This window comes from Sesamum indicum, linkage group LG1, assembly GCF_026168435.1.
Source record: "Sesamum indicum cultivar Baizhima isolate 11 linkage group LG1, ASM2616843v1, whole genome shotgun sequence".
NCBI classification, from domain to species: Eukaryota; Viridiplantae; Streptophyta; class Magnoliopsida; order Lamiales; family Pedaliaceae; genus Sesamum; species Sesamum indicum.
In genome coordinates this window covers 4,190,942-4,213,786 of record NC_142657.1, presented here as the reverse complement: position 1 = coordinate 4,213,786, position 22,845 = coordinate 4,190,942, and the positions used below count along the sequence as shown (strand labels likewise).

General features: G+C 33.2%; 2 protein-coding genes across 2 annotated transcripts; both read right to left on the bottom strand.

Moving 5' to 3' along the window:
• Positions 1–16,350: 16,350 nt before the first annotated feature.
• LOC148789348 (uncharacterized) lies at positions 16,351–19,482 on the bottom strand. The gene is made up of 8 exons (XM_088882494.1): positions 19,204–19,482; positions 18,907–19,071; positions 18,346–18,801; positions 18,201–18,264; positions 17,622–17,870; positions 17,099–17,317; positions 16,487–16,963; positions 16,351–16,433 (listed from the first exon to the last, which is right to left on the bottom strand). Exons 1-8 carry the CDS (start codon positions 19,480–19,482, stop codon positions 16,351–16,353), a joined length of 1,992 nt encoding a protein of 663 aa, XP_088738620.1.
• Positions 19,483–19,734: 252 nt separating this feature from the next.
• LOC105156964 (uncharacterized) lies at positions 19,735–20,184 on the bottom strand. The gene has a single exon (XM_011073240.1). It carries the CDS (start codon positions 20,182–20,184, stop codon positions 19,735–19,737), a length of 450 nt encoding a protein of 149 aa, XP_011071542.1.
• Positions 20,185–22,845: the final 2,661 nt, after the last annotated feature.

Here is a 22,845-nt window from a genome sequence, read left to right as displayed (position 1 = left end):
CGATATAAGAAAGAAATGAAATGAAAAAAGATTTGATACTATATGAAAAGAGCTATGATGGAATATAAAAGAGCTATGATGCGAATTGAAAGAGTTGTGATGTGAAATGAGATTGATGAGCCGGCTGTCAAGGGGATTCACTTGAACAAATATAACGGTGAGATTAAGTTGATGGGAAAAACACTATATTACGTTCTGGTAAGCAAACTAGGAAAAAAAAAAGAGTTTTATTGATTGTTGTATTGCGAGTCAGCTATGTGGTGCAATAAAGCTGATTATGTTGAAATTAAATTGATTATACTCTATGCATGTTGCCTACTTATCTTGTTTGGGCTATGTTTGATATAAATATGTAGATAGGGCTGGTTCTTTACTTACTGAGTTGCAGGTACATTTCTCTGCTGACATTTTTTTTTTCAGGAATAGATCTTGAGATGTCTGCCTGTCTAAGGCTAGGTCCAAATGCTATATTCAATCAGGTCCGGCTAGTACGCAGTATTTTCCTTATTGTCAGTTAAAATGCAAATCACATTTTGGTTGTATAAAGAGGACTTAAAAGTGTGGGAATTACTTATGATGGATTACTTTGTGGTGTTTGATATGTATATATATAATGTTGTGGTTGATTATGTCTGGTATGACGTTAGAATTACGTGTGCATATTGATTAGACGATTATGTGCATATATATATATAGATAGATACTGGGCTTACTTTAAGTATGATGTTTAGGAAAAATATAACCATAGTAGCGATAGAGGGTGCTGCATTAGGTGGTATCAGAGCAGGGATTAGATTTCCTAGGGATAGTAGATGAAATGTAATATTACACGTAAGGTATATATTAGGAGTCTACTTACATGTGTGCATTTCATATAGGATGGTAGGGTTAGGTGAAAAGCTGCTGGTCCAACTGAGTCATTAGAGTCTATGCGGGGTCATGATCATGCATCCATTAGGGTTAAAAACCCAAAATAGAAATGCCCCACAACCGGAGATAAACCCTTTTATGCAAAGTTTCTAGAAATGATGCAGAGGATGGCTCCACAGCCACAACCCCAACCATAGGATGCAATTATTGATAAAAATTATGAAATAATGAGGAGACAGTGGGCGAAGGTATTTGCAAGTACAACTGACCCTGCTGAAGCAAAAGAATGGTTGAGAAACACGGAAAGGGTTTTGGAAAGAATTGATCAAAAGTTGAGGTATGCGTTGTCCTTATTGGAGAAAGATGCCTTAGATTGGCGGGAAACAGTTCCGGAGAGCAAGAATCGACCCATCACCTTGATTTGGAATGACATTTTGAAAGAATTTGCTGACAAATATACTCCACTGGTCTACATAAATCGTAAGAAAGTTGAATTCCTTGAACTAAAGTAGAATCAGTTATCTGTTGCTGAGTATGAGTTGCAATTTGTGAGATTGACAAAATATGCTCCAAAAGACGTGAGTACCGATGAATTGAGGAGAGACAGATTTGAAAGAGGGTTGAGACTCGAGATTCGGGAGAAAATGGCAGTTAAACCACTGAGTTATGGTGTGTTGTTGGAAGCGGCACTAAGAGCAGAAGAGACATCCATTGAAAGGAGTTCTACTGAAGCTAAACGGAAGAAATTGACAGGTAACCTGAATTCTAGATCGAGACAAAGTGATGCAGTTTCCTTTAGGGGTTCTGGTTCATAGAGGGGTTGGTATAGAGGCTAAGGAGTGGGTCAGACTAGCAGGTCTGCTTTAGTATTTTCGAGTAGAGGCGGGCATATTTCTGTTGGATTTGGAGGAAGACAAGGTCCAGCCAGATCGTTTAGTGAAAGATCTATTACTTCTTGTGCCAATTGCGGTAGGAGACCCACTGGTGAATGTTGAGGAGCCCAACCAATTTTATGTTATCGTTGTCATCAGTCAAGATATATTGTCAGGGACTGTCCTACATGGAGAGATAATACCAGAGGACCTTAGACTTCAGGGTTGAGCAGTGTGGGGGAAAGCTCACAACGAACAGGGACGAGTAGAGGACGAGGTAGAGGTGGTCGAGGTAGTGGGAACATTTTCATGACATCAACAGGACAAAGTAGTCAGCCTCAACCACAAGCGAGGATGTATGCAATTATAAAAGAACAAGCTCCTACGGCATCCGAGGTTATCAATAGTTCCTTCTCTATTTGTGATTCTAGTGCACATGTGTTGATTGATTCAGGATCCACTTGTCCACTTATATCACATGGTTTTGCATCTCGTGTGCATGCTAATATAGAACCATTTGGACTATGACTACTCTTAATTTAATTAAAGGAGGGTGTGAAGCATATTTAGCTAGTGGGATTGTATTAGTGAATACGGTGGTGAAATCTTGCCCAATAGTAGTCGAGGGTGTCACTCTATATTCAAATTTGGTTGTAATAAACCTTAGAGAGTTTGATGTCATTCTAGAGATGGACTGGTTACCTACTAATCATGCTTTATTGGATTGTCAAGCAAAATAGGTGATGGTAGAAGTCGATGGGTAGATGAAGATGATTATAATGGGAGAAAAAAAGGTGATACCTAACTGTTTAATTTCTGCTATGACTACTCTTAATTTAATTAAAGGAGGGTGTGAAGCATATTTAGGTAGTGTATACGATACCATGAAAGTTAGTTCGGATGTATTACACGTTCCAGTGGTGAGAATTTCCTGATGTTTATCCTGATGAATTACTTGGACTACCACCTCATTGAGAAGTATACTTTGAAATACACACTATTCCCAGGCGGCACCTATTTCAATTGCATCGTATAGAATGGCTCTATCAGAATTGAAAGAATTAAAGAAGCAATTAGAAGAGTTATTGGACAAAGGAATTATCAGACCTAGCATTTCACTTTAGGGTGCACCAGTATTATTTGTAAACAAGAAGGATGAAAGTATGAGATTATGTGTCGATTATAGACAACTGAACCGAATCACAATCAAGAACAAGCACCCTCTGCCACAGATAGATGATTTGCTTGATCAGCTAAAGGGTTCCACTGTTTTCTGTAGAATTGATTTGACGTTAGGGTATTGGAAACTGCGGATTGAAGATGAGTCAATCCCAAAGATAACTTTCAGGACCAGGTATAACCACTATGAATTTGTCGTTATGCCATTTGGGTTGACGAATGCCCCTGCAGCTTTCATGTCTCTGATGAGCAGGACGTTACAACCATTCCTCGATCAATTTGTGATTGTGTTTATTGATGACAGTTTGATGAATTCCAGTAGTCACGAGGAACATGAACAACATTTACGGACGACTTTACAAATTTTAAGAGAGAAATAGTTGTACGCTAAATTTCAACAAATGTGAGTTTTGGATTGAGGAAATTGCTTTTATTTAGGGCGTGTTGTTTCAAAAGAAGGGGTGCAACCTGATCCGGCAAAATTCAAGGCTATTTTAGAATGGGATCCACTTAACAATATGTCGAAAATTTGAAGTTTTCTGGGATTAGTTGGTTATTATAGAAGATTTGTGAAGGATTTCTCTATAGTCGCGAAACTCCTGACAAGTTTGTTGAAAAAGAATGCACCATTTAGTTGGAATGACAAATGTGTTGAGAGTTTTGAGGAGTTGAAGAAGAGACTTACCTCAACACTTATTCTTGCTTTGCCGTCTGAGGATGGAGGATATGTGGTATTTACTGACGCTTCATGACAAGGACGTGGGTGTGTTTTGATGCAGGATGGGAGAGTTATAGCTTATGCTTCATGGTAGTTAAGGCTACAAGGGATGAACTATCCAATGCATGATCTAGAATTAGCAGCCACAGTACATACATTGAAGATCTTGAGGCATTACCAGTATGGGGAGACATTTCAAATATTTATAGATCACAAAAGTTTCAAATATATCCCAATATAGAAAGAGTTAAATTTGAGGCACAGAAGGTGGATGGAGCTTTTGAAAGACTATGATTGTTCCATTGACTATCATCCCGGAAAGGCAAACATTATAGCAAATGCTTTGAGTAGAAAGACGGTGGACCAACTTGCAGGTATGGTCTACTATAATATGGAGTATTTAACTGCCCTCAGAGCTACGGATGTACACTTTAGCATTGATGATGATATTCTACTGGCTATCATACAAGTAAAGCCCATTCTCAAGGATAAAATTAAAGATCCACGGGATAGAGATCCATACCTGCAGAGGATGAAGGCTAAAGTGCAAAAAGGAAAGAACGATCTTGATTGTTAACAGTTCAGTGTTTGCTAGTGAAGTTCGAAAAGGTATGATTTGATAGTTGTGTTGGCACCAGGCATTTGATCCATTAGAGTGTTTCCTCATATTGACCATGTTTTAATTAATCGCTTGGTCATGATTTATAAATATTGTCTGCTGCGTGCAGTGCTTGTTTAAATCAGGGTTATGGCATAGATATAATGGAGTGTGATTTAATACCTATTAGAATATGAACTAGTATACAAAAGCTATTGATATGTAACATCTAAACAAGTTATAGAGGACTTACCATTTTTTCTTTATAAGGGTTTCAAGACTACTTAGTTTAGTTCTCACTAACTTTGTGTAAGTTCAAATGGGGTTCTAACTAGGACCAGGCAAAAGGATATTTTATCACCTTTTATAAATGATTGTAATGAATAATGTTGTGTTTTACTCATTAGGAATATAGATGAAACCTGTGATTTATTTTGTCTAAAAATGAAGTAGAAATCTAAGAACGGTAATAAACTAAAACTACCAAGGCCCGGTAAGGGAGGATGATGTGATTCAAATTGTCTTAGTGAATAATGCAAATCTGGTATTGTTAATGAATAAACTCCCCAATATTCACCTTTGGCTAATAAAATAGCTATACATGTTATTGAATTCTAGGACCCACACTTGCAGTCAACGCGATTGTACTACACTCTGTGGCCTCAGGGAGTTTTTTTAATTTTTTCCATATCACAGGAGGTGTAATTAATATTTTATTTCTTTCAAATTTTTTTTAAATATTTTCAATATCACATCAATTCTTGAATTTTTCCCCATGAAAAAGTCTTCATTATCTTCTTTCCTAAATATATTAAATTAACCATGTCAAATCAAACCATTTATTATTTTTATTAAATATCCATCCTTAAATAGATTAAATTAATCATGTCAAACCAAACTATTAATTATTTTCATCAAATATCCATCCTTAAATATATTAAATTAACCTTGTCAAATCATACTATTAATATTTTCATTAAATATACAAGAAGACGAATATATTTTGTTTAGAAATCGCATATATATATATACACATTCAACCTCAGGCTTCAAGTTCCAAGAGACAAACTATATTCTATTACCGAATCCCATATACGCACATGTCATACATATAAAATATATTTCTATTATGAAATATAAAAAATGATTTAAACTTTATACACCTAATTACATGCATCGACAAAATTGGAGTTATGTGAAATAGTACTATTTTTCACCAAGTTGGTCATATATATAGTGGGAATCCTAACATTTTTAATTACATAAAATATAAAAATATAAAAATTGATTTAAACTTTATTCACCTAATTACATAGAAAAGTACTATGTTGCACGAAGTTGGTCATATATATAATGGAAATCCTAGCATTTTTAATTTTTATTTTTTGGTAAATTAAAAAATCGATCAGATCATTGTGTTTTTTCAAGAAAAATTACAAAGTTGGTCCTTTAGGATATGGCTATTTCATATTTAACCCCTCGTTATGAATTTTTAATTTAATCCTATATTCTATTAAAATAGGCTGAATTAATTAGCCCAAAAATGTTGCAATTAATGTTGGCCATATTCATATTCTTCCAGTCAAATACATGTGCCCCATTAATAGCTGGAAATGCATTCTCTTTAATTTTTAAGTAATAGATAATAGCATTTTTTATGTACATGTCACTACAAAATCTCCACTTCCATTGCAACAATAGTGGCTCTAAGATATTTTATTGCTATCTATATAAAAAGAGTGAATTACGATTTGATAACTTTGCAAATTGTCACGATTTTATAGTAGTTTAATTCTTCTTTTTGAACTAAAATATTCCTAATCTTATGAAATTATTGCTTATTCAGTAAAAGTGATAATGTGAGATGAATGTGGCAAAACTCAAGTCAAAAACGGATATTGAGGACATCAAAAAGGGAAAATGAGATTTCAATGCAATTTCTGCGGAATTGACTAAACGTGCCCACGCTTAGTGATTGGTCAACTCGGATGAAAAAAGGAAGCGTGATTTCCGCAAAATAAAAATATGGTGTACGTAAATTTGGAAAGGACTCCTTTAAATATGATATTTATGATTTATTTACTTCTTTTAGAACTAATCATGTACTTATTCCCCCTACGTCTAGATTTGTAGGAGACTTTTATTATAAATAAGGAGGATTCCTTCATTTGTAGGACAACTTGGAATTGAATAGGAATACTTTATTCTCATTAGCTTACTTCACTTTCATACTCTTTCTTTTAGTTTTAATTTATTGCCGGAGTGAATGGAATTCCATTTCTTAGTGTGTTCTTCCATTAACATGTCCGGCTAAATTCTTTATTTTCTAGTTAAAGTTATGGTGATTGCTTGATTCGTAACTTGTTGTGAGATCTAATCTGTTCTTTTTACACTTGTTCAATAAGTATTCATATTATTCTCTGTGTCTTTATTACAAACATCTTATTTATGAATAATATGGCCAATTGTTCATTATCAAGAAGGTTTGCTTAGCTAATAGAACTTTACAAATTTGTGTAATTATTTGTTTAGTTCAATGCTCAGTAGCAACATAGCATAATTAATTATGTCAAAGTAGTTAGTTGTGTTATGGGGTATGAATGATCTAATTTAAACGAATTATCCTCGTAGGAATTTGTTAATTAGAATCAGGCCTTTCTAATTCTTAATTCTATTAATAGATTAAATCTTGTGGACGTTCTCAGGGTTGTCTGTTAATTGGGGATCTAGCCAACGGTCGTACCTTGGTTGACGAAAAGATAAGGAAAGGTAAGGTTATTTGGTCGTACCAACAACCATAACTGATTTATTTGTTTATACAAGTGTTATTTTTGCCTTAATGATCAACTCACAAGAATCAAGCATGATCCTAACCTTAACCGGAAAAGCTCTCTCTCATATTCTCGTCAGGTAATTTTAACTGCTTTCTAGTTATTTAGTTTGTAATTTTCCTTCTTACCAATCAAAATTCCCCCAATCATTTTCTTTTTTTGAAATCAACTTAACACCGGTTCCTGTGGAGTCGACCCTATTCCCACTCCTACAAAGTGTTAGTAGGAATTATTTTGTATGGTCTCGACACCCATCACGATTGACCTCCCGTAAGTTTAACATAATTACAATTATTTTTGGTTGTTTGAAAAATTACAAATATCCCCTCTGATGTTTGATGAAATTATGTAATCCTTGGATGGAGGTGTGAAATTATCAACTTTGCCCTCACTGTTTTATTTTTTTAAGAAAATAAAATCTTATAAAAACATCGAACGGGATGGATGAAAAAATTTTAAAAATTATAAAAAATATTATCCACTTAATCCATAAAAAAATAATTTTTTAAAAATAAATAAAATTATAATTTTTAATCCATAAGGCATTTTGATCAGTTCACCATAAAAATAGATGAAAATCTAATGGATTGGGGCTAATTATTAGACGGCCGTTAAAATCAGGGGGGTATTGGTAATTTTTCAAAAAACGAGAGGTTATTCGTAATCATGCCAAACTTCAGGAAGGTCGTTGTAATTTACCCATATAAAAATAGAAAATTCGTAGTATTAAGAATGTGAAAATTATTATATGTTTGTAATAGATATTTCGTCATTATTGAAACAAACTTGGGTACAAAATGTACATATATTATATACCTACAGAAACAGCTAAACAAATTTATTGTCATAAGATAGCTACAGAAATTGAAAAAACTGTAATCAAAATTAACTACAGAGATATAGGTTTCGAAAATAGTTCATAAAATTAAAACAACTATAACAAAAATTAGCTACAGAGGTATAAATTTTGAAAAGTTATTACTATTTTTGTAGCTATAGAAACAAATATATGAGTACCTGTTGTAATTAGACTGGATGCCATATTTTTTTTAATAGTACAGCTCTTAGACACTAATGGAAATTGGCATGTGTTGCTCACTTGTTGCTAGATTTAGGGAAAAATATAGCTTGTACTAAAAGATAAGGTTTGTGCTAAATATGAATTATTTTCTATCTTTCTCAATTGTTTGATAATTAATTATTAGTGAAGTTATTAATACAAAAAAACTAATTGAAGTTTTGTTTGTTTTCATATATTTATTTGATTAAGATGTTAAGTATTTTGTTTCCTCTATATATTAAATTAATTCTGTCTAATCAAACTATTAATTATTTTCATTAAATATCCAAGAAGACGAAGACCGGCTGTGGAAGGATACTTTTATATGGGAATCAAATCCATTTTGCCAACAAAATTAAGAGATCAAAAATATAATTTATCGTGTGTCACGCTTACATACTTTCAAATAAGAGAGGTTTCTAATAATTTTTATGTAATACCCCTCGTTGTTTGAAAGAAAATCTCATGTGCATTTAATATAAGAAAACCAAACAAAACAAATCAGTGCAGAAGATTCTCTTTCGAACTGTTTGATAATTAATTGGGAAAAGTATTATTTTAGTCCGCTAAATATGCTTAATTTTAATTTTAGTCCGATAACTATGTCCATTTTTCTTTAGGTCCAGTAACTTACGAAATTGCTTACTTTTAGTCCTCTGGCAGATTTTCGGACAATTTTACGCCTATGCAACTTTGAAAAACAGTTTTAATCCATATGCACTTATAGGGGTAAAATTGTCCGAAAATCTGCCAGAGGACTAAAAGTAAGCAATTTCGTAAGTTACTGGGCCTAAACAAAAATGGATATAGTTATCGGACTAAAATTAAAATTAAACACACTTAGCGGACTAAAATAATACTTTTCCCTAATTAATTATTAGTAAAGTCATTGAATTCACAAAACTAATTAAAGTTTTGTTCGTATTCATATATTTATATGATTAGGTACATCTTCTACATGTTAATTATTTCTTCCCCGTGTATATTAAATTAATGGTGTCAAATCAAACTATTAATTATTTTCATTAAATATCGAAGAGGACGGAGACAAGCTGTGCAAGGATATTTTTATATGGGAATCAAATCCATTTTGCTGATAAAATTAAGCGTCCAATAATGTAATTTTTGGTATTTCACGCTTACGTAATTTCGAATAAGAGACCGTTTCTGATAATTTTTATATGATACCCTAAGTTACAATACAAGATGATGTAGGTCGTGCGAAATCGGGATCGGATCGCTAAGTTGGCTCGCTGAATCCTTCTTTCGAACTACCTGTTAGGAGATCCTGAGAACAAAGTAAACGTGAGACTAGCCGAGTAGCCCTCGGTGATGGCCCTCCGATGCTTAAGTCAAAAAAGTGGGGTCGAAAAGATTAAAATGAGGTCGAATGAGATCACAAAAGGGCGGTAAAAATGATGTGATAAAACGTATTTGAATAATCATAAATTAGGCTATTTATAGCCGTACGATACCCATTGTGTACACAACACGTGGCTCCAATGGAAATGAGTCAAGTCACCTCCTGTAAAGCCTGCTGCCGTCTGCTGCCGCCGCTGCTTTTCTTGGTACAGTGGGCTCCATGTAATTAATCAGAGAGACATAAAATAATACTTAAAAATATATGGTTATTTCAGTAATTATGTAATTTTTCTCATCACAAGAAAACAAAACAAATCAGTACAAAAGAGACTCATTCGAGTAAAATAGATATTGAAACTTACATAATTAAGGGTGTTTTCTACGGACCAAATTCTAACCAAAGTTTTAATTCACCAAATGAAAGAGAAGGGTATAATTGAAACTTCTTAGGGAAAAAGAAAAATACAACGTTATATTGAAATAAGATAAAGACCGCAGAATTGTACTTTTGGTCCCATAATAATACTATTTAGTCAATTTCATGAATTCCTAAACAATCACTGTTTGCACTTATAGTCCCTATGTGTATATATATATATATTTATCATTTATGTCAATACACCATTAAATCAAGTCGAAAAACGCACAGGTTGAACACGTGAGGCTGTGGAAAGAGGCACGAAAAAAGAAATAATTTCATTTGAGTTAACATTCAATTGACATAAATGACAAAATCATAAAAAAAGAAAGCCAATTAGGGATCAAAAGTGTAAATGGTGATTATGTAAAAGTTCAAATCAAATAAATGGTATTACTTAGGAACCAAAAATAGAATTATCCCGACAAATTTCTGGAAAAAATCAAGATAGAAATGCAGACTTACGTTGTGGAATCAAAGAAGCGTCGTATTCATTCATAACATGTTCAATATTGTGCTGGATAATAAAGATTATACATACACTAATTACTAGACCAACATAAGTAGAATATGAAATTACACATACAGATTCTTACTGGACAACCTAGGACTAGGGATAGCAACCAACGGAGTCCTTTTCCTCAACACAACCACAAATCTATCCTCTACGTCCATTATTTCACCCTTTGGCAACTGCCAATCAAATGAATGCAGAAGTGAAGCCAACACATAGCTCAACATTCTCTCTGCTAGTTGTAGTCGAGCACAAATTCTTCTTCCTAATCCGAACGGAATATAATTAAAATTGTTTTCATTAAAATCCTATTTCCTATAATTACCTAAAAACCTCTCGGGTGTAAATTCTAACGGATTATCCCAAGCAAGTGTGTCCCTTTGAATAGACCAGATATTTACGAAAATCACAGAATCCTTTGGGATATAGTGTCCTCCCATTGTGCAAGATTGGCTAGGAGTTCTTGCGGTTAAGAAGGGTCCTATTGTGTGTATGCGAAGCGTTTCTTATATGACAACGTCCAAATAGACTAGTTTTGGGATATGAAACACTTCCACTACATTGTTCAATCCTACGACTTCATTTGGTTACTTGTGTGCCTTCTTCATCACGTCTGGATTGCACATAAACTCAACCATTACCCACTTTACCGTCGTATATACCTGAAAATAAAAACACTCATCAATTATACTATTATATACAGTTTGATGCTAAATCAAGGTTTACATATTAAGAAATATAACAATTAATAATGCATGCTATACATATTTTGAAATGGAGTTGATATTAATCAATGGCCTCCGTTAGCGATAAAGGTTTGTTTGTTTTAATTTAATTATTTCATTAGGTAAATTTACTACATATTAATTCTTTCATTTTCTATAGTAACATGAAAAAGGAGTTAAATTCGTCGTGATCCCTCTGGTATAGAAAAATATCAAAAACTCCCTTGTGAAAACTTAAACATTAAAAATTATTCTTATATTATAATTAATAAATCACATAGCATTCCGATTGACTTGAACCTCTTTTTTAAAGGACAATAACTAAAAATGCCTCCATATATATGATAAAAAAGTTTATATTTCTATTGTATATTATATAAATTTTAATTAAAGTATACCAATAATTTATAAAATTTATATTTTTAAATGGAAAAAATTTCTTTTTTTGGTCCGTTCAATGTATATGCTCAATATTCATTTTGATTCGATAATTATGTCTAATTTTTATGCACTATATTTTAAAATTAATGAAATTAGGCTCTTGATGGCTCAAATTTTTTATTTTTATTCAGAAAATGACATGACATATCAATTAAATATTTTTTAGAGATTTTTAGTCCTACGTGACTTTAAAAAATGAGTTAAACGACCACTGGATACAATTATATTATAGATATTATTATAATAATTTATAAAAATTAAAATATTATTTTAAAAAATAATAATCAACCACTCCATGGGCGACGGCGTCTTGATGGATGGGCGAGGGAGCAACGAGGGTGGTCGCCCTCGTTGAGGTTGCCCAGGGATGAAGAGGGCAGGCAAAGCTGTCACCGCCATTTTTTTAAGAATTAATATAATTATGTAATTAAAAATATTATATTAAAAAATATTAATATAATTATATATTTACATGTAAAGTAAATTTTACTATTAAAAAAGTATTTATATATTACTTTAAAATTTATTAAATTATATATATTATATAATATTATATTCTGGAGAGGTCAGGGGTTGGATTCGTAAATTACGATTGTCTCACTCTTTTCTGGAATATTGAACGAAAGAATATGAAATACAATGTCACATTGATGATGATGTTTTAAATGCTTGATGACCTGTATACTCTGTCCTAAGGTTGTGAGATGATACAATTAGAGGTTATTGTAAAGGACGTTTATATGAATTTGAAAGTAGCTCGTCATTTATATGTGTAAGTTTAGGCAATTCTACTCTTAACACATCTGAGGAGTGTAAAACTTTTTATTGAATTTTTATTTAATTTTTGTACATGGAAATCAAATAAATTCTGTAATACCCAAGAATTTGACAAATTATAATTTTCACATAAACATAAACTCTTACCTTGATCCATTACTTGAAGTTACTTGCAGATCACCTAGAACTCTTTAAGTGTAGATTATCCCCTCTAGCCTCTCCTTTCAGTTCTTCTTAATGGTTAGAAGTGTATATAAGACTATGAAATTACGTAAGACCTTTTTTTTTTTTTTTTTTTTACAACCATTAGTCCAACCTTTTCAATTCTTTATGAGGTAGAGGAGAGGATATCTTGATCCTTGGTTGTAATCCAATTTAATGCTAACTTAACCATCAAAGTTAGACTTCAATTACCACCATAAAATATCCTTAATGTGCACTCTTACACTTTATGTCACATGGACCACAATGATTGTAATGTTAAAATATTCTAACAAGGAGAAGCTCAATGAGTTAACAAAAGTTGTCAATGATATGCGCTCTAATGCTACAAAGATGAAAGAAAATTTTTCAAGACGAGAAGAAGAAAATAAAAAATTGCTTGAAATTGCTCTTGAAGAAGCTCGAATGAGGGAGGAAGAGGCTACAAAGAGGAAGACAAACCTACAAGAATTTGTTCGTTAATTACTTCAAGATGTGGGATACACAAAGCATACCATCAATTTGCTGGTGGGTTTGTACATTAGACATTCCAGAGAATATCATTAGTTTTTTTTTTTTTTTCTTTCTATTGGTTGTTTATGACTTAGTTTGTGTTGATTTGGGCTGTATTTTGACTTACTTTTGTTGCGTTGGGATTATAGAAATTGATATTATCTGGTAGTATTTGGATGATACAATGACATCAATTATATTATTATTGATTTGTATTATGAGTATCTTTTTTGTTATTGTTTATTGTTGTTGATTTAAAAAATTCAGATTTTTTTTGTATTGATTGGATGTATTTGATAAGATAATGAGCAAAATATTAATTTAGGTATAGAAATTAAAAAAAATTTGTAAAAAAAAAAATTAGAGACGGATTAGAGACATAATTAACAAACAAAAACTTTCCCTTCAGAGACAGAAAGTATTTCTCTTTATCGATGGAATCAGGAAGATAATCTATGAAAATCAGAGACGGGTTACTCTAAAACTTTATTGTTGTTTGTCGATAGAGTCAGCGACATCAATGTTCGGTCTCAGAATTAGAGACAAAATATTTTCGTGTCTACTATTTAGCTACTGGATTTTTAGCCACATAATGCTGCAACAGACTTTCTGTCGCTTATTTTCATAGACGAAAATCATAGTTGATTGAATTTCCCGTCTCTGAAACAAAATTCCATCTCTGATATCCTATTTTGTTGTAGTGATTATCAAAAAAATATAATTACAAACTCACTTGCAGTCAACCCCACATGTGCTACATTCTTTGATCTCAGGGAGTTTTTTTAATTTTTTTACATATAACAGGGAGTGTAATAGATATTTTATTTTTTTTCAAAATTTCTTTTAAATATTTTCAATATCACAGCTGTCCTTGAATTCTTTTCCATAAAAAAATCTTCATTGTCTCCTTCCCTAAATATATTAAATTAACTGTGCCAAATCAAATTATTAATTATTTTCATTAAGTATCCAAGAAGACAAATATTCCATTACCAAATCGCATATATATATGCACATTGATCCAAGAGATAGAATATACTCCATTACCAAATCCCATATAAGCACATGTCATATATAAAAAATATATTTCTATTATGAAACATAAAATTAAAATGATTTAGACCTTATACACCTCATTACATGCATGGACAAAATTGGAGTTATATGAAATAGTACTATTTTGCAGCAAGTTGGTCATTTATATTATATATATATATATATATATATATAATGGGAATCCTAATATTTTTAATTTTTACTTTTTGGTAAATTAAAAAGCCGATCGGAGAATTGTGTTTTTTTTCCAAGCAAAATTACAAAGTTGGTCCTACAGGATATGGCTATTTCATTTTTAACCCCTCGTTTATCGATTTTTAATTAAGTTCTATATTTTGTTAAAATAGGCTGAATTTATTAGCCCAAAAATGTTGCAATGTTAGCCATATTTATATTCTTCTGTTAACTGGAAATGCATTCTGTTTAATTTTTAGTTCCGTTATAATTTCTATCTTAATTTTAGAGGGTGTTTGGCAGAAGATGTTTTTAAGAGTTTATAAACTTTAACAAAGTATTTGATAATTTTTTTAAAGTATTTTGGACCTTATTATGCCAAACACCCTTACATCTTATAAGATATTTTCTCATCTTATACGCTTTAACATCTTATTTTATCCAAACACTTTAGAAGTTCATTTTTAGAATAAGATCCAACATTTTATAAGCTTTTAAAATATTTTATAAGATGTAGGAGCTTATAAAATATTTTTAAAAAATTTACCCAAATACCCTCTTAATCTTCTCAATTAATATTTCTATTTTGTTCAAATAAATACACCTCAACATAATAAACAAATGGAAGAAAATTCATTTAAAAGCACTAAATCAATTGACTTACACTAGCATCTAATTATTATTATTTTTTTGGGTGTATAGCAATTTACCCTATGATATTAAATATGAGCACATTACCCATCTATAAACAAATATAGTAATTTATCCCCTATACTTTTTAAAATGAAGCAATTTACCTCCCTGTATAAGGAGGTAAATTGCTTCATTTTAAGAATCATAGGTGGGTAAATTATTGTATATTAAAAAATACAGAGAGGTAAATTGCTATTTATTTTTTTATAAGGGGATAACTTGCTCATTTGAGATATCACAAGGGAGTTTTTTGTATTTTTACTTTATTTGACTGAACTTCATTAATGAGAAATGTCCGAAGACAACAAGCCAAGAGCTGCGGGGAGGACAACAGAACCACCCACAAGAAAACCCAAAGCCGACTAGGCGAAGAAATGCTCTATAGAATTACCAGAACGACGAACCCATCTAAAGCTACCCGAAATCAAATTAGTAGCAAAACAGAGAATATAAAAAACAATCGGTCCTGTGGGCAAGAAATCTCTTCCACTCGCTTTGAGTTTCTGAATCAGAGGCAAGCGGTCCCGTCGTCAGCAACTAAGATCCCAGATGAGCTTGGAGAGGCTGGAGTAATAGGCTTAATAGGATAAAATTGAAAAGGGGTTTATTTTGGCGTACGAAAAATAAAATTATCCCGAAGAAAATTCATTTAAAATCACTAAATAATTGACTTACACTAGGATATAATATATAGCTAACATATACAAATATATTGAAAAGGAAAAACAAAGATGCAAATTCTGTTGTAAAGGAATTAAAGCAAGTGTATGGATTGTTGAGTAGTTGCACAAGAGAATTTTGTATATCTCTTTTAAGAAAGGGAATGAACGTCCCTTATATAAAAAAAGGAGCCCAACTAACTATAACAACCACTGAGTTGCTATTTTACTTAATAACCACATAAAAAGTGCTATTCTAGAAACACGATTTCTGTAGATAGAAAAATAAACTAAGTCTACTAACTACTGTTCTTCTTCTTCCTCTGTTCGTGAGGGCTGTTCCAGTGGGAAGTAGGTAGCTTGATCATAGATTTTATCACCCCCCCCCCCCGGCAAGTTAGACTTGGGTTGAGAGTGACCAAGGACAACTTGGATCTTATATGCAGAAAAGAGCTGCAAGATAATGACTTTGTGAAGGCGTCTGCAACTTGTTGCTTTGACATCACATAAGTTTGGTTGTATTAGTCACTCTTTGAATTTATTTCGCACCACATGGCAGTCTATTTCAAGGTGTTTTGTTCTCTCATGGAAGATTGGATTTGTCGTTATGTGTAGTGCAGCTTTATTGTCACAATAAAAAGGAATTGGGGTCTTGGCTTCAATGCATAAATCTTCAAAAGATAGACCAGTCATGTTACTTCACAGGTGGTAGTGGCCATGCTTCTGTATTCAGCTTCAGCTGATGATCTTGTCACTTGGCATGCAGCCCAATCTGCATCACAGAAACTTTAAGTGAGAAATCAGTAATTGAGGAGAAGTACAAACCTGTGGAGATGCTGCCCTTCAAGTATCTGACAACAGGAATAGCAGCTTCCCAATGCGTTTCACAAGGATGTTGTAAGTGTTGGCTTAGTTGTTGTACAGTGTAGCATAGGTCAGGTCTTGTGAAGCTCAAGTACAACAACCTGCCAACAAGCCTTCTATACCTGGACGGGTCAGTGAGAGCAGCCCCTGCATCTACTGCAAGTTTCAGTCCTGGAGGTAATGGAGTGGTAACATGCTTACCATTACTGAGTCCAACATCCTTAACAATATCTTGAGTATACTTGTGCTGAGTGACCACTAAACCTTTAGTAGAACAAGCCAATTCAAGTCCCAGGAAATATTTAGCATTTCCCAAGTGCTTCATTGTAAAAAATTCATCTAAATAATCCTTGACACTGATTATGGAATTTTCAGAGGCAGAAGTGATTAATATGTCATCAACATAAACCAGTAATGCAATCAAATTTATATTTGTGCCTTTCACAAACAAGCAGTGGTCATGATTGCATTGTTCAAAATCAAATTCTCTTATTTTGTTGGTGAATTTTTCATTCCACTTTCTAGATGCTTATTTTAGGCCATACAATGACTTTTCCAGTTGCAATACTTTACCTTGTGGGATCTTATAGCCTTGAGGAGGCTCCATATATATGTCTTCATCAAGTGTGCCATGCAAGAAGGCATTATTAACATCAAGGTGGTGGATAGGCCACTTCTTTCCCACAGCTACAGCCAAGAAGAGCCTTATAGTGACTGCTTTTGCAACAAGTGCAAAGCAGTCATTGTAATCCTCTCCTTCAACTTGGCTGTATCCTTTTGCTACCAATCTGGCTTTATATATTTCCACAGTACCATAGGATTAAGTTTTATCTTATATAACCATTTACACCCAATGGTCCTTTTGTTAGGAGGTAAATCTGCTACCTTCCAAGTCTTGTTCTTTTCTATTGCATTGATTTCCTCTTGCATGGCTTCCCTCCATTCAACCTTCTCCTGTGCTTGCCTGTAGTCTTTTAGTTCCTGCATACTTGACAGATTTTCCACAAAGCAAGAATGTGTATGTGACATATGAAAAATGTTAAGAGTTTTCTGAGTTATAGCACTCATAATCCTTCATCCAGCTAGGTAGGTCTACCAGATCTCCTAGGTACATGAGTATCAGCTTCAGGTTCTGTGATATCAGTAGTTACTGGAGGGGGCTCATTACTGGTTTCATTTTCATCAAGTTGATCTATGGCAGGTAGTGGACAAACTATGTCACTACCATCCTCCTTGGAGTTTTTAAAAGGGAATGTGTTTTCATGAAATGTTATGTCTCTGCTAACATGTATATTTCCTGTATTAAGTTCCTTCACTTTGTACCATTTTATACCATCAACATATCCTAAAAAAACACACTTTAATGCTCTCGGCTCAAAGTTTCTCTTAAAAGGCAATGTATTTATGATAAAGCAACGACATCCAAAAACTTTTAAGTGATTATAAGAAGGTTTCAGTTTATGGAGTAACTCATAGGGGGTCCTCCAATTCAAGGTTTGAGTAGGTAATCGATTTACCAGATAAGTAGCCATTATTAATGCTTCTGTCCACAATTTTAAAGGCATGTTAGCTTGAAACATAAGGGTTCTAGCAATTTGAAGAAGGTGTTGGTGTTTTCTTTCAACCACACCATTTTGTTGAGGTGTGTGAATGCAAGTTCTCTAATGTATTATACCTTTATCATGGAAGAAATCTTGACATTCCTTATTAATAAACTCAGTTCCATTATCAGTTCTGATCTGTTTGATCTTAACATTAAACTGAGTTAGTATCATGTTATAATATTGTTCAAGTTTGGACAGTGTTTGTGATTTGTGTACCATCAGGTATGTCCAAGTGGTTCTGCTGAAATCATCTACAATAGTGAGCATGTATTCATAATTGTTGATAAAATACTTTCTGTAAGATCCCCATACATCTACATGAATAAGCTCAAGAACAGATTTTGTCCTGGATTCACTAAGGTTGAAAGAAGTTCTGTGTTGTTTTGCCAATGGGCATATTTCACATTCAATCTGTTGGATGGTACTCTTGTTACAAAGTTTCATATGTTTCAACACTTCTAGGCTAGTGGGTCCTAACCTATTATGCCATAGGGCTTCATTACACATAGCCCTACATTTATTCATATTACACACGTCAGCTGGCTGATTTTCTTCACTGGTAGAGAGGTTCAAACTAAGTGCTTTTGTCATGTGATGTTGTGATTGTCTTTCTAACACATAAAGTCTCCCTCGTTGTCTACCTACAGAAATCATCTTTTTAGTCTTAAGGTCCTGCAAAACACAAGTTTCATTTGTGAAATGGACACTAAGATGATTATCCTTACACAGTTTGTTAACAGAGAGCAAATTATGCTTGAATGTTGGAATATATTATACATCTTTTAGTATGATGTTCTCTGCAATATGAACTTCTCCAGTGAATTGTACTTGTTGGCTGGTTCCATCAGGAAATTTCACAGAAACCTCATTATCAAGATTATAAAAGGTTTTAAAAGCAGTTGTAGATGCACACATGTGGGCTGATGCTCCACTGTCAATAATCTAAATTTCAGAGGCAGTAAGATTATCACCTGCATAACCCTGGAAATCAGAGAAGTTTGAGCTCATCTGGCTGCTATTTTGGTCTTGCATGATTCTGAGCATTTCCGTCCTGATTATTTATGAAAAATTTACATCAGGCTCATTGTTCATGGTTGTCTGCAGACTCTTTACTTGCTGATTTATTCTTGGATTAGTCATCCTTGGATATGTTGGTCTGCTACCACTTTTTCTCTGATCCACCATGTTCTTGTACCTATCAGGATATCCTACTAGTTTAAAGCATCCCTCCTTTTGATGCCCTTTCTTCTTGCAGTGATCACATTGCAGTTGCCTTTTGTCTACTGCCAGTCCTTTCTTGAAATTTGTTCTCAAGTTACCTTGTGTCTTTGTCTCAGAAATCTGCACGGCCATCACTCCTTCCTTTTCTGATTCAGTAAATTCAGAGTTGACCTATCTCTGTTCCTCAATTCTGTGCACCATGCAGTACGCTTTTGCAGCAGAAGGCAATGGATCCATTAGTAACATCTGGTTCTTCACGTGGTAATATATGTCATTGAGGCCCATAAGCAATTGTATCAATTGGTAAGAGGTATTCCTTTCAGACATTCTTTTACTGGCTCCACAAGTGCACATAGGTAAGGGATCTAAAGATCCCAATTCATCCTAAAGTTTCTTGAGTTTTGTGAAGTATGTTGCTACATTGGAATTGTTTTGTGAGATGGATGCAATTTCTCTTTGGATTTTATAGAGAAGTGGTCCATTGCTTTCACCAAACCGCATCTCAAGTTCTATACACATGTCCCTTGCTGTTTCTGTGTATAAAAAGGCTTCTGCAATCTCTTTTGATATTGAATTCAATATCCAAGAGACTACCATGTAATAATTTTTCTGCCATTGCTCAATGGCGTCTTTATCTTCTATTGGTTTTGCGTGCGACCCATCAAAGTAACCCAATTTTTGTCTTGCTCCAAGGGCTATCTTGATGGATCTTGCCCAAGATAAGTAGTTGTTCCCATTCAATGGAGCAGACACAAGAGATACGCCAAGATTATCATTTCCTTGAAGTCTCACATCAGTGGAGATTCTTTCTTCCTTGGTTCCTTTGTCTGTCATTTCTTGAGTTGATTTTTGATTCAAGAAGTGACAATGGTGAAGAAAAACAGGAACGAATAGAATGCAGAAGCAAGCAGAGTATCGTTACACCCGCTCTGGTGCCATATTGAAAAGGAAAAACAAAGATGGAAATTCTGTTGTAAAGGAATTAAAGCAAGTGTATGGATTGTTGAGTAGTTGCAGAAGAGAATTCTGTATATCTCTTTTATGGAAATTATGTACGAGGCGCACAACTCATCATATGCTATGCATCCTGGCAGTACCAAGACGTATTGGGATTTGAGACCCTATTACTGGTGGCTAACGATCAAGAAAAATGTGGCAGAGTTTGTGGAAAAATGTTTAACTTATGAGCAAGTAAAAGCAGAACACCAAGCACCTGCTGGTAAGCTTCATCCTTTGTCTATACCTGAATGGAAATGAGAAAAGATTACTATGGATTTTATCATTGGGTTGCCATGTACGTTCAAAAAACATGATGCTATTTGCGTGATTGTGGATAGATTGACTAAATCTACACATTTTTTGCCAATCCTTCAAAATGATTAATTGGATAAGCTAGCCGAATTATATGTTTCAAAAATTGTGAGATTACATGGCATTCCTACCTCTATAGTTTCTAATAGAGATCCTAGCCATATTTTGCATGAGCCATAGATGGAGATATCTCAAGGATTGACATATGTAGGAGAGTCAATGACAATTTTGGACCGGAGTATAAAGAAATTGAGAAATAAAGAAGTACCTATGGTGGAGGTCAAATAGAGTCATCACTCTCTAAGGGAAGCCACTTAGGAAGTTGAAGAGAACATGAGAGAAAAATACCTATATTTATTTCTTAAGCAGGAAAGTTAGTTAAATTTCAAGCACGAAATTATTTTAGGAGCGGATAAATTGTGACGCCCCAAAGATTATTATACATAATTGTGGGATTAATTGATAAATTTTTATTAAACTTAGTTAAGTAATAAATAAACTACAGATTCAAATTATGATTGTATTAAAACTTGAATGGACCAAATTAAAATTAAAACATATTCGGAGGTTTTAATTAAAATTTAGAAAGCTAGGGACTAAACTATAATGTTATCAAAAGTTATTAACAATAAACAACTAATATAAAAATATAACAAAAAAAAAATTAAAATAGTGAGGATGATGTGGCTTAGTGGGGCCGCATGTACCTTATTAAAAATGTAGCCCACCGCCTTAATTTCAGATACATCAAATTGATTCACTCAGATGCATATACCTTATACACTTTTCTCTCCCGTCTTCAGCTGAGCCGTGAGCAAGTAGGTAATATTTCATACATCTTAATTATTAATTAATTTCTATGATTATATTATTCAATTAGTGTTCTAATTAAATATAATATATAATATCTGCTTTAGTGTTTAATAAAATTTTTTTACGAGTTTGGCTATTTAAATTAGTGTAAATTTAAATATCACATTTGATATAAAAATGATATAATTGATTAATTAAATTGTTAGATATTTAAAATTTAATTATTACTATGGTTAATTTACTCAATTTCATCTGATCTATTGACTAAACTGTCAATTATATGTAATGGTATTTAATTAAATTCCATAGCTGCGCGAAATTGATAGAAAATTTATAAAGATATTCGAAATTTGTATTTAATAAATTTTAAAAAGTTGTATATGAAATATTATAATTATTAAATAGAAAAAATGAGATTTTTTAAACGATTTAATTGATAGTTGTTGTAAGAGCGATAGTTATAAATATATAAGGGGTTTGGTTAAATGAATCTCTATGAATTAATTGATAAATTATAAGTACTTTAATGAAATCTAGAGTGTCTAGTTATTATGAAGAACCATAACAAAAATTTATATTTCGATAGAAATAAAATAGTAAAGGATCATTAGAAATTGTGTGAATAATATTTAATATTCTATTTAAAAATTATGATATTCTCGATATATTAATTGTATGCGTTATAACTCATTATAGGATACGAAAATAAAGTGAAAGGACTGAAAGTTGGAATTGATGACCAAAAGCCAATTGGGTTGGCGGTTTTGAGAATCATTCAAGCAATCTTTATTTAAGCAATATTGTCCCGAGGAATATGGTAAGAATTCACTGTTGGAACACGTATCCGTTGTGCCTACCAAATTACGTCAAGCACTGCTTGGACGTCACAACAGATGCCCTGACCACCTAAACAACCATGCAACAGTTGGATTGCGCATTGGATAGTGATCATGAGACCAACTATTTAGGGTTGGGTCTGAAATGTTCCTAGTCGAGAACCTCAAGATTGGGCATCGAGAGTCCTACTGAGACTTGCATTAAGAGTAGCATTCATTTGGTGAGTGCTATGTCTCATCAGCGACAGACGTGGGACGTCTATGCGATCTTAATGGATAGGTTGGTTAGGTGTCGATCGACTAAACTAACTCGCGGGGACTGTTAGATGGAAGTCTTGGAGGCTTGCTCGGTATGACTTGAGTCCCCAACTCCGATAATATGGGAGTAGTCCTCAAACATGAGGAATCATGGAAGTCACGTGCATATGATGACTGTATCTTAAATTTGTGCGAGAGGTGATACTGTCTCAGATATGGTCATCATAAACCTTATATAGTGTAGTCAAAGTATGTAGCAAGGACAGTGCGTTCCAAA

Coding starts and splice junctions, on each gene's coding strand:
- LOC148789348 (XM_088882494.1), bottom strand. CDS start 19,482: ATGGCCGTGCAGATTTCTGAGACAAAGACACAAGGTAACTTGAGAACA. Junction 18,802..18,906: donor AGAACATCATACTAAAAGAT/GTATAATATATT, acceptor TGTGTTTTGCAG/GACCTTAAGACTAAAAAGAT. Junction 16,434..16,486: donor GAAGGGCAGCATCTCCACAG/GTTTGTACTTCT, acceptor TCTGTGATGCAG/ATTGGGCTGCATGCCAAGTG.
- LOC105156964 (XM_011073240.1), bottom strand. CDS start 20,184: ATGACAGACAAAGGAACCAAGGAAGAAAGAATCTCCACTGATGTGAGA.